The sequence below is a fragment of the Ammodytes marinus genome (assembly GCF_949987685.1).
Source record: "Ammodytes marinus genome assembly, chromosome: 17".
NCBI lineage: Eukaryota > Metazoa > Chordata > Actinopteri > Uranoscopiformes > Ammodytidae > Ammodytes > Ammodytes marinus.
The window spans coordinates 24802648-24815080 of record NC_137221.1 but is presented as its reverse complement, the minus strand read 5'-3'; the positions used below and the strand labels follow the sequence as shown (position 1 = coordinate 24815080).

The 12433-nt window shown below is 42.7% G+C and overlaps 1 protein-coding gene across 1 annotated transcript in view; it reads right to left on the bottom strand.

The window, feature by feature from the left end:
- Window positions 1-8801, bottom strand: part of LOC307264496 (retinoic acid receptor beta-like) — a gene marked incomplete at both ends in the record, with an annotated part of 118757 nt that extends 109956 nt beyond the window's left edge. Inside the window, one exon of the mRNA XM_080045907.1 lies at window positions 8606-8801. Coding sequence (XP_079902033.1) covers window positions 8606-8801 — 196 coding nt within the window. The remainder of the gene's footprint in view (window positions 1-8605) is intronic.
- Between the last annotated feature and the right edge of the window lie 3632 nt (window positions 8802-12433).

The window sequence follows — 12433 nt, the reverse complement described above, 5'->3', positions numbered from 1 at the left end:
CCCATCTAAATAAAAAAAGCTCTCAACATGAAAAAAAAAACCCATGGCCCAATGTGATCACAGTGGGTATACACTGGTGTTGCTTGCAGCATGCTCAGGCACCTTTCCAAACGCCCCAGACAAACTCCATACCTTGTTGTAAACACTGTTTGAGTCCATGTGTGGAATGTGCAGTAGCATGTATGCATAGGATTCTCCCTGAGCGCTACATGGGGGGAAGGTGGGGGCGGGTGGTGGGTGGTGGTGAGGAGGAGACTGCTGGCAATGTGAACTATGGATGAACTGTAGGAGGGAGTGCACTGGAAGGTTGCAAACAGTGGGGGTAAAAAAAAAACTCCCAGCCCCCTTTTCTCCAATCAGTCATACGGCCCGACAAAGGTGTCGTTTTCAGACATTCCTCTAGTGCATTGTCGATGGCCAATAATCTTGTCCTTACTTCTTCTTCTTTTTTTGTTCTTGCTTTTGTTCTGCAGGCCTTGGTCTCATTACATCCAGCCCCTCGCTGGATGAAAAGACACCGCCTCTCACAGACGGCAGATGAAACACATATTGTAATTTGGTAAAGACTTGAAAGCGGTTCAAATAGAAAAAATGCTGTTCAACCTTAAGGGCACACAATGTGATGTAGGCCCTGCTGGCTTCTCCTGGCAAGAGCGAGCTGGTGGTGAGTTAGCTCCAATTCATTTGCCAGCCACTTGAGTGCACATTGATTTTCAATCCAGAGGGTTAGCACATGGTGTAATGAGAGAAAGTCTGCATTATTCATACTTTGCCAGGGCTTGAAACCCGCATGTGACCTAAATACCCGGCGATAGATTCTAAAATAACAACGGGGAAACACTGACAGACAGACAGTCAGACAGAGAGGGACGAGGTAGACAAAGGAGAGAGGAGGGGTGTGTGTGTGTGTGTGGGGGGGGGGGGGACCAATCTGGGGGAAAATAAAAGATAAGTGTGTAGGTGTGTTTAGTGTGTTAGTGTGGATTTGCAAGTGTGCCAGCATACTGACAGCTGAGTCTCTTTTAAGATTGCTTGCTGCACAAACATGTTGAATCGGTCTTGTATTGGAGTGGCACAGAGATTGTAATAAAGCGAACAATGTGTGTACAATGTATGCCCATGCTTTTACATATCATGAAGCTTCTCTCATAGGCCTGACTGCTGCACACAGACAGGGTTGTAACAAGGACATTTAGAGAAAGCTTCCTCCCTCCTGTGATAGCATTATGAATTCTGTTTGACAGCGCTCCTTTTGCTCATGCAGCATCACTCTCCAATAGTGCAGCCATTTTTAACACGATATGGAAGATGTGATAAAAAAGGTCACCTCCAATTAGTTATCATCTTAGGAGGAAACAACCATCAGTGTAAGGGTGAATTCACACTGTGAAAGTCCGCTAGTTCACTTGCTTTGGTCCAGACCAAATAGAATTTAGATTTGTTTTGTTTGGTGTGGTGCACTTTCATATTGCCCCTTTTGCAAGTGAACCAGCATTACGAAGCAAAACCACACGTGATCTGAGGTCATTCATTCATTGGACAGACATTCCGGGGTGCGAAATATATCATTGATATAATATGGGGTTAAAAATAATTTAAAAAAGGCCTACATCTAGTCTATAAATAAAGAAGAAAAACATCAAATTATTGTTGTTTCATATGGTTATAATGTGTAGCCCTATGTCAATGCCACGTTATGTGGCTTGTAGCCTACGATGTGAAACATAATTTTTACTGTATTTTTGCTGCTGGACGTGCGGCTCGCAAGAAGAATAGGCTCAAGCTGACACTCAGCTGATTAAGCTGTGTATCAGCTGGGTGTCAGTTCGGCGCAGTTCAGCTCCAAACTGACACGGGGACAGTATTGACGGTCCCGTACACGGGAAGCAGAATAAAAACACACAGTTCTTGCACAGCGTGAACCTGTTGGCACTGTGCGGGAGACGCTCCCCTCTCCTTCATCTGATCGCTGAACACATCAGCATGTTTACGTGTCTCTATCAAATGTGATAAATTTGCTTGGGGCTCCCGGTCAAACCACAACTAATCTTCCTAACAATGGAGACAACAACACTCTCCCATAATGTGAAGCTGACGGCGATTTATTAAAAAAGAAAAGGCACAGTGCTTCCTGCATTTGGGTCGGATCGAGTCTGGACAAATTCACACCACAAACGAACTGCAGCAGAGTGCGTATGGAAGCGCACCGAGACCACCTCTTCAGCTGGGTCTCGGAGCGCTTGTTTGGTCCGCCCCCGAGTGCGATTGCTGTATTCACACCTGCCTGAAAGATGCGCACCGAAGGCAGAAGTGCAACTGAGTTTGTTTCAACTAAACACGGCAGCTGTGAATACACCCTATGTAAGAAATTAATTAAACAATGTGTATGCCAACAACCAATGCATGTGAATGCAACCAAAGGGATGCATTAGTGATCCTAGTGTCATAGCAGATGTATTGGTAAGGCTGCAGGGGATGTTGACTCCCAAAAGCTGAATGAGTCTTTTTATTGTCATGAACACTATGTCAATTATATTTAAATTGGATTGTTTTTGTTTTACTATTTGCTTTAACAACTGTTTGATGTGAAGCATGTTGTAACTGTTTTTTAAAAAGTGCTATTTCAATAAGGTTAGGGTTAACTCATGTCAGATGCATGTCATACACACTGGGAGACGTTTAATGGCACGTCTGCAGGAAATGAAGATACGTGAAGGGCTTGTTTTTCTTATTCATTTGGATGAACTGACCCTTTAAATTCTCCCCCCCCCCCCCCCATCTGGCTCTTCCTTAAAACTCACATCAAAACCATGAATACACTGCGCGCCTGCTTATCACAGCTGACAGGACTCTCTCTCTCTCTCTTTCTCTCTGCTTGGGGCCTGATGCTGCCATGTGGAGGAGAGAGAGAGAGAGAGAGAGAGAGAGAGAGAGAGATTCCCTGGGCCACGGGGCAGGTATGTTTCTCAGTATCAGACAAGCAGCGTGTCAACATCCCCCCCCCCCCCCCCCCCGTCAGAGGAGAAGGCTTTGATAGTGTGTTGTACTGGTGAGCAGGTGGGACGCTGACAGGTTTTGGGGGAAACAGGTTCCTCTTCAGTGGGTAGACAGCAGGACAGTATGGGGACAGATGGGGAAAGGCTGGAAGGGCGTGTATGACAGCATCCACTAACCAGCTCTCTGACAGGCTTGCGTGATGTGCATATTTTTAACAGTATCTTTTGCTAATGATGACTTTACTGGGTTAGGGTTTGAATGTGTTTCACTGACAAATATTTGGGTTGTTATTGTCTTCCCTGGCCTTTCATGAGAAATGTGTGCACTAACTAGTCCTTGATGTTGGTTGGTGTGTGGAAGGCATGATTTCACTTTCATGTTCACTCTTTCCACACAACCACTCATGTCATTTTATGTTTGTGCAACTGAGTGGAACTCTATTATTGACATTGTCGACACCCAACCGGAACTGAAGGTGTGGGTTTGACATCAGAATCCACAGAAATGAATTTGACCTGACATTCCAAAATGTCAAAGGATAACTGGAAACACCGCGGTTACATGCCTCCGCGGAACGATGAAAGTCCAGTGGTGGTAGGCAATGCCCTAAAGAGGGTAACGGTCCTAAGAAGTTACAATATGGTACAAGGTCACTGAGACCTCAAAATAAATAAACACAAAAAGTGAGTACAATAGGGAGATGGCATAGTAGTGTGTATGCATTCGAAGCAGCTCAATATAACTGACCAGTTTGTAACTAATAACCTCTGTAACTACATGTCACAAGTATATCATTCTGATGCTTTCATTGGTCATACAGCTTGACATATTCCAACGTCCTTTTTCAGTTTCCCTGGCAGGCATTGGTTTCAATGTTTGTATGTACAAAATGTAAATAAATAATCAGACTCTTGAAACTTGAGAACTAAATTGTGCAATGTGTCTCAGGAACACAATCAAATTCAGATTGAGTTGGAAGGTCTGCTTAACATTTCCTCAAACAGCAGCATGCTTTGTGTATTGGTTCGCTGTAATAATGTTATGAAAGAACATGTGATTTGCAAGAAATGGTCTCAAACCAGATAGAAAACAGTGATTTTAGTTTCCAGTTATTGAAAAGTTAATGTTCTAAAACGGTATTGTTCAGAGATGCCGTTTTAATAAACATTTTTTAAATAAAACAAAGAAACACAGACATGGGCCTTCAAATAATCATATGCGTTGAAATCTTTTTGAAATAAGTAAATAGATGCAATTCAAATGAAAAATTCAGATTTCATGAATTCATGTGTGATTAGAATATTTCCTTTTTTCTCTACATGTTGTTCTTTTAAAACGCATTTACACTCACAAACACATACACATACGCAAGCACAATCACAATCACACTCTCAACACACACACACACACTCACACACACACACACACACACACACACACACACACACACACACACACACACACACACACACACACACACACACACACACACACCTCAGTGATGGTGGCGGGCTCCTCCCAAGAGGTTCAGTTTCCTTATGGAATTCCTAGTGGATGTAGCAGGGTGAACCAAGCCGCTGACCCTACCACAGAGAGTGTTTGAGTGTGTCCCATGGGAACGCTGCCGAGGCCTCCATCATTTGTGTGAATCTACAAATCACGCTCCCCCAGCAGCGCTCATTACCTCACTGTTTGTTTCATCTGCTTCCTCCTTTTTTTAATATTCATGTGCGCTCAAGTTCAGACGCGTTCAGAAATATCTGTAATATCAGAGAGCCTTGCATTTGTTTCTGTTGCCTTATTCTCACGTTGTGCATCTTGCAGCCTGTGCTTTGGTCTGTTTCACACACACACCAAAGGATGATCAAGGGGAAGACAGCATCTGCTCTCTTTTGATTTACTGTTTGTTATTGTTGTTTTGTTAACTTCTCCTATGTGCTGCATATTTAATGTATATACACGCGCTAATCCTGCCCCAGTCGAACAAGGCGAGATCATACCAATACATTGACATTCTCTTCATCTTTGCTTTCAACAGCGGGACCTGCTTTTGTGCTGTGGTATTTCTAAACACAACAACTATTTTGATATTGTTTTACCATATATATTCCTGCCGTATGAAGACATAATCATCTGTGCCTTTGATTTAAGCAAGGTGCTCTTAATCCCCAGAGGATTAACCTCATTGTTCACAAGATGATGACAGAGGTGTGTTTTCTGATCACTGTAAGCAGAAGCAGGCATAATATAAGCATGTGAAGTCCAATGACCAATTATAAATGATCCTGTCACTGTGCAGCTGAGAAGTATTCTATTGTTGTTGTTGTTGTAAGTGCAATTGTCTAAGAAAGTGAACATAGTAATAAAGAAGGTAGCTTCTGCTCTGGAGACGCTACAGTTGGTTTTCTAAGAGAAGGATGTTGCACATTGTTGGCTATTTTAGATTTTCTTCTCTTTTATTTTTTACTAATGCAACAGCACCATTTGCTTTTGTCTTTGCCTGTCTGTCTGTCTGTCTGTCTGTCTGTCTGTCTGTCTGTCTGTCTGTCTGTCTGTCTGTCTGTCTGTCTGTCTGTCTGTCTGTCTGTCTGTCTGTCTGTCTGTCTGTCTGTCTGTCTGTCTGTCTATCTATCTATTGTATTCACTTTATCAAAACAAAAGGAAAGTGTTGAGTCTAAATTCAAAGCTAATCAAAACAGCAGCAGATCAAAACACAGGGCCTGTCATCACACATTCCCAGTTCCTTTTAATCATAGGTAGAGTTTCAAACTGAACGCCCACACGCTCCTGTTGTGACTGATGGGAAAAGATAGTTGATGCAGGGATTTTTACCACTTGGTTTCTAGTCTTGCATTTCTCAGCAGAGACAATTCATCAAACAAACTTCTCTCAACAAATACCATTTTAAAATGTATTGAACACTTGGGAGTCCCAAGTGTTCATAACATTGTGCCTTGATCTTGCCTCTTGCTTTTATATCCGTCGCATCCCGTTTATTTTCATATGGAGGCTCCGTCAATGTGACGTCACTTCCGGTGTGTGCACTTGATTGTGGGTCAGAATCGCCCAAATAGCGTGCTGTTTTCAACACTAAAAATCTCGGCCGGATGTAGGCCCAGCCCAACATCTTTATGAACAAAGTATTTTATTCACTCTGCCATTAGGGGAATTGAACACAATTCTGATTTTGTTGAGAACAATTGTTATTTTAGATTTGCTCTTTCATATTATTTATTTATTTATTGGCCACTACTTGATATCTGCACTAATACATTCTGTCTCTGATGTATGTTTTATTGTTGTGTTGGGCTCAAGCCCCAACCACAGCGAGTTCTACCAGCATCCAATGCGGAAGTGACAAAAAATTGCAGTTGCACCGGATCGCAACTAGGGGCAGGTTTCAAATCAGAGCAATTTCTCGTTGACTCCCATGTTAAAAATGCCAGGTATCCGCCCGTTGTCCCTCACTTCACCTCGGAGGTATGCGTCAGCTAGATGGGCGTATCTTCCTCACCCTGACGTCACATCAATGCCCTTTTTCGGCAAGAGGAGAAGTACAAATCTGACAAGTTGGCAACACGCATAGTGCCAGGACGATTGGATGCAGTCTGAAAAACTGAGGTCAGCCCAGATGCTACATCCATTTATATACTATCTATGGTTGGGCTATGTGCAATGTGCGTACTTAGCTTCTATCTATCTATATATCCATCTATCCATCCATCTATCTATCTATCTATCTATCTATCTATCTATCTATCTATCTATCTATCTATCTATCTATCTATCTATCTATCTATCTATCTAGAATAAAAACCCAGTTTGACGAAAAAGAGAGTCCACAATGAAGCAGCAGGGATGGAGATATCCTGAGTGGTGTTCCCTGGTGTGGGTCAAGCTTAAAGATATGATGAAACACACATATCCCACACTGCAACAGTGGAATGCTTTTGTTTTGATCTTGCTATGCTGAGTACATGAAGCATATTTCAAACACCATGCCTCTATGCCAGTCTATAACTCAGGATTTATTTTTATACATTTGGAGAACTCAACATCAAACCCCAAGATAAGATGTCATTCAATATCACACATGTCAAGAAGACTCATCTTGAAGTGTTGAAATCAGTGTGCTCCGCTGGTTTGACATTGCACCACTATGACATTGTTGGATTTACTGCAGAGAGTTTAAAACAATATCAAAATCCATGCAGCAGATAAAAAGACATCAACCCCCCCCCCCCCCCCCACTCCCCCCCCCGACACATTCTTCTTCCTTCCCTGTCATAACTCGGCGCCTACAATGCCCACAATACAATTCAACCAAGTACAGATCTGTTCTCGGCAGTATAGCGGCTTATGTAGTCCTGATCTGTTCCCCAAAACAGAGAATGAGGAATGGGCTTCAGATGTCTCCTAAGAACCCTTTTCTTGTCCGAATCACTTTCTTGTCACTTCCATAATACACACTCGATATACCTAGGGGCAAAATACCATTCTCCATAGTTCATGGTGCAGTCACATTTAAAAAAATTCTGACATCACACTTCAAGGATCTTTCTTTTTTTCAAGTCTACTGTCTGACCCAACAGACATCACTGCAAGCAGATTTGAAACACAAAAGGCTTAGACAACCTTTTCAACAGTAATGCAGCAGTAATCCAAAACATTCCCCATTTTTTGGTTTCACACCGCCAGAGAGCCTGCTCCGGGCCGTAAAAACCGGGGGAACTCATACCCCAGGATTGAGCAGGGTTTGATAAGAACTGCTTGCGCCAGCGGCTGGGGGAGGGATTATCCTGACCAACCAGAGCAACTCAAACCTCATGCCCGCCATATTTAAAAACACCGCTACTACGAGACGTAAACATAACATAATTACCGAACGTAGCGATCAAATTGACCGGCGAGAATACGCTGTATGGGTCCTGTTTGGTTAAGAAAGCAAAGCGAGGGCCAACAAGTGTAAAAATAAGACGTATTCGCCGCTGTTGTTGTGCTTAAAGCTAGCGGTAGCTTTAGCGTTAGCCACAAGAGCAGCGGCGTCGGGTGACGTACACACACGTTTACAGTGACGTCATGACGTTGCTCTCTTGCCGGCTCCATGGCTGTCTCCTGTCGATGTGAAACCAACCGGTTCATAACTGGGATAAGGCTGTAACCAGTTTTGAACTGACCCCAACACCAGCCTGGAACTGACTCTTGGTTCATTTTGGTGTGAAAGGCCTATATGTGCATTCAGGGGAAAAGAGACCTGCCTCTTTGTAGTGTTCTGTCTCCTGATTGGCTACAGGATTGTGGCAACTTGTGGGATACCAGAAAGTGTTCTCCTCTGCTTACTGCAGGGTGCAGTGACTGAGAGACCTGTGTCATTAACTGAACATACTGTATACGTGATTGCTGTATGAATATATCGCTTACTTCTGCTTTAGGAACTTGAACTTTCAGGGACCAACAGTCTTGCTAAGGTGATGCCTTAAAGGAATAGTTCAACATTTGTCATTTTTTACCTGACTCTCCGGCTCAAGAAAAGGGGACCGACAAACCGTCCGAGTTTGCTGATATAATTTGCTTTGGGTAAGAGGTCTGACAGTATAGCAGTACTCACCAACAGGCGACGGTGTGCTGCCGCTGCTGGATGGCTGCTGGATCTGTAGCCTCTGTGGGGAGGATGTTGGTGGGGGCAGCTGGGGCAGGGAGCTGATGATGGAGGGGAACAGGTAGGAGTAGACCCCCGGGGTGTAGCGCCTCATCTGGGCCAGCGGGGGGCTGCTGCGGGGCTGGGCGCGGCTGGCCGTCTTCATCACAGCGATGGGCAAACGGTGCACTGAGCACTGGAGAGCGGGAGGCCATCGGGCGGTGGACCCTGGCTGGGCTTTAGTGCGTCTGGAGCAGGTGTAGTACCACCTCAGCACTCCACAGCTGCATGGTGGCGGTGGGTTTAAGTGTCACCCCAGGGTCGATTCAGAGGCTCCTTTCACTAACACTGTAACACAGAAACACATTGAACCATGAGTACGTTACATATGTGCAGCTCTTTCAACAGCATAGAGAATGGAGAAAAACAATGTGCACACTGTATTCATGAATAGAAAGGCAGTCCTAGACACTATCATGAGAAACCCATGGGAATGAGCTTGGTATAACAAGGTGTAGCACTGTCAAGTTGTATTTGTCTGTTTTGCATGTGTCTTGTCTTTAAGTTTTCCTTCAGTATTCTACAGGTACACTCAGGGGACTCTGTGAACATGTCCATTCCAGATCAACCTCTCATTGGCTTGTTTGGAAATGTGGCTGATATACTGTGTAGGAGACAAAATACCGTCACAGTAATAACAAATAAACTTAATATCATAATCTTACGTCTAATTACTGCTCTCATTGCCCTTAGAACATGAAGTCCATACAGTGTTTTCAAATGCTGTGCTGCTGCTTCCAAAACCATTGTCCTCACTGTCAAGCTGGAAAAATAGAACACTGAGTTAATGAAACATCAGTTGTGCGCAAAAACATAACCACAACTAGTTATGCCACTGCTTTAAAAAAATACAATCAAATCCTAATGATTACTTTTGCAGTGTATCTTCATTCTGTTTGGAACTCAAGCATCTTTCTGTAAGATAAAAACACACCACTGACCGACAATCATAACACCCTTTATCCTCATCCATTAGAAGGGCTAAAAAGGCCTCAGTTCCTGCATATTATGGCTCAACATAGGAAGCCCCTTTTAACACGGGAATGGGATTAGAAATCAGTTCCAAACCAGTCCACAAATAATCAAAGGGTCATTATGAAAGCAAAAAAGATCTGTCTTCCTTTCTTGATATACAGTAATTACACCTCACATTACCACTTCACACATTACAGATAATGTAGTGATAACTACGGGAACAGGATCTCTAACCTCAAACTGACTGTACATCTCAAAGCCCTCTTTCATGAAGCACAAATGGAAACATTATTGTAAAAAGCAAACAAATTGCTTTCAACCCCGAGTCTATTTCCATTGGACACAGGTCAAGAGCACTTGGCAGTTAGTGAGAGAACACTGTGTACCATGCAGTGTCTGTGGATGGCCTTCAAACTATCATCTCCATCCTTAGTACAACGAAAAACAATTCTGGTATATAACAGCAAGGGGACATATTTTTTGTTCACCCTTCATTTCAATTATAACATTTAATTTAAAACTGTATTTCTGAGATCTGGGAGCACATTGACAACACTAACAGAAGAACAAAGGCACACGCTGATCAAACAGACCTGTGACGAAGCCAACAATGTATTAAATATGATTTTCAAAAAACACTTTGTTGTTTGGGGTGCAGTAAAAACTTTCACCAGGCACATGCACTAAGTTTTTTTCTTGCTTATGAGGACTTAATGAGTCAACACATTTGAACCAATAGAGCATTCTCAATGTTATAGATCTCCTCTTTATGATGAAGTTAAGTTAAGTTACTTTATTAGTCAATGGCTACTTTGAAATTTGTCTTTCCGCATATCCTCTCTCAAGTTACCACACTTCGGAGGGGGTCAGAGCACGGGGTCAACTGTAGTACAGCGCCCCTGGAGCAGTTTGCGGCTACGTGTCTTGCCCAAGGACACAATGGTAGAGATGGTGGGCACAGTTTTACAACAAACATCCTCCTGTCCTGTGCCGGGGATCGAACCAGCAACCTTTTGGTTACTGGTCGGCCACCTTTCCTCTAGGGCCATCCTCCCACCCACGTCGCAAATTAATGTCATGAAATCATTTACGGGCACCATGGCTCTTTGAGACTTTGCAAATGTTAGTGGACTGAGAAGGTGAAATTGATTCTTTTGCACCAGTTCCTTTTCGTAATGACTGCGTATTGTATAAGCATTTTGGGCCAGTGTGCGTTACATGATCCTGCGATACCCACTGTGGCCACTATGCTAAAATCCAAAACCGCCCAGAGCTGTTTCTGGAGGCCTGATTTCTCTGTGCACAACTACAGTAAGTACGGTATGTTTTTGTTGACTGACAGTGTTCTTGAGAGTTCAAAGTTTATAAGAAGGATAAACCCCTTGAGATGAATCATCTCATTTTCAAATAGGGTTCTTAACACAAATATAGGGGAGAGTGGCCTAAATTGTGCATTTTGGAAGTTGTGCCACCCCTTGTTTCTAGAAAACCGTGGAAGAAATTGGAAATGTGACCACATATTTAAGAAGAGCCATCCATTTCACTCTGTAAAGAAGGAAGACACAAGGAATAAGATATATGCACATTTAAGCTCAAAAACTGTGTTTTGCCTTTCAAAGTAAAATTTCCATGATCAAGGTTTTTTGATTATTGTGTCTGAACAATTATAGACACGTTTGAAAACATTTGACACATGTTTTAGTGCTTTAGTATGCTACATTTTGAGTCTATACAGTTAGCACGATGTCAGCCCTAAATTGCTGCATCATGCTTATTATCCAAATTTCTGGGATTGGGGTGATTTGTGCCAAAGGGCCTAGGTGAGTTATAAGTAAGTAAGTAAGTAAAATGTATTTATAAAAGCACATTTATGACATTTTGCACTGTCCAAAGTGCTGTACATAGTGCATTCAGTAGGTAAACAATGAAGGTAAAATAACAATAACCAAAATAAAAGACGTAAAGCCCATACATCCACATAAACACAGATAGTAGTGCAGAGGTAAGATAGTTAATGGGGAGGAAACACCAGGGTGTACATATGGGTTTTGAGCCTTGATTTAAAGGCAGAAATGTAGAGGGAATCACATTTGTCAGGTGGCAGTTGGTTCCACAAGCACGGAGCAACTAGTGCAAAGTACATTTCTGAGAGTTGTGCCAGCATGGCTGTATACGCTGGTCACCAAAAGAAAGTGATTGTCTACAGTAGCTCAGAAGAGAGTGATTCCACTTAACGACACCACTGATGAGAGTTCAGATGGCCAGAAAGATGATGATGGTGACTTTGTCATTGTGAGCTTTGCAGGTAAAACCATTAGATCTGCTAAGCCTTGTTTAAGAAAATTGACCTTCAATCTTTGTCAACTATTTACTTTATTTACTTTAAATACACCTTAAATAAGTGATTGTCTAATGGATTTGTCTTGCATTACAGTTTATGAGATATATAGCAATGGCACAATTTACCCCATGGTATTCTCTCCAACCGCACAACTTACACCACACCGGGGGCAAGTTGTGCAACAAGACAACTTTTTTTCCGAAAGCTATATTTCTTCAACAGTTTATTCCAGATCCAAAGTTGTTATTGTCAGGGATGCACAACACCCTGAAATATATGTACATATTTGAGTTGGAGACTTTACTGTCAAGGTCTTACTTTAAAGTCACTTTGAGTGAAAAGTTGCACAACTTAGGCCACTCTCCCCTACAGACAGTACAAAACAAAATATACATTCACACACATACAAAGCTCTCCCAAGC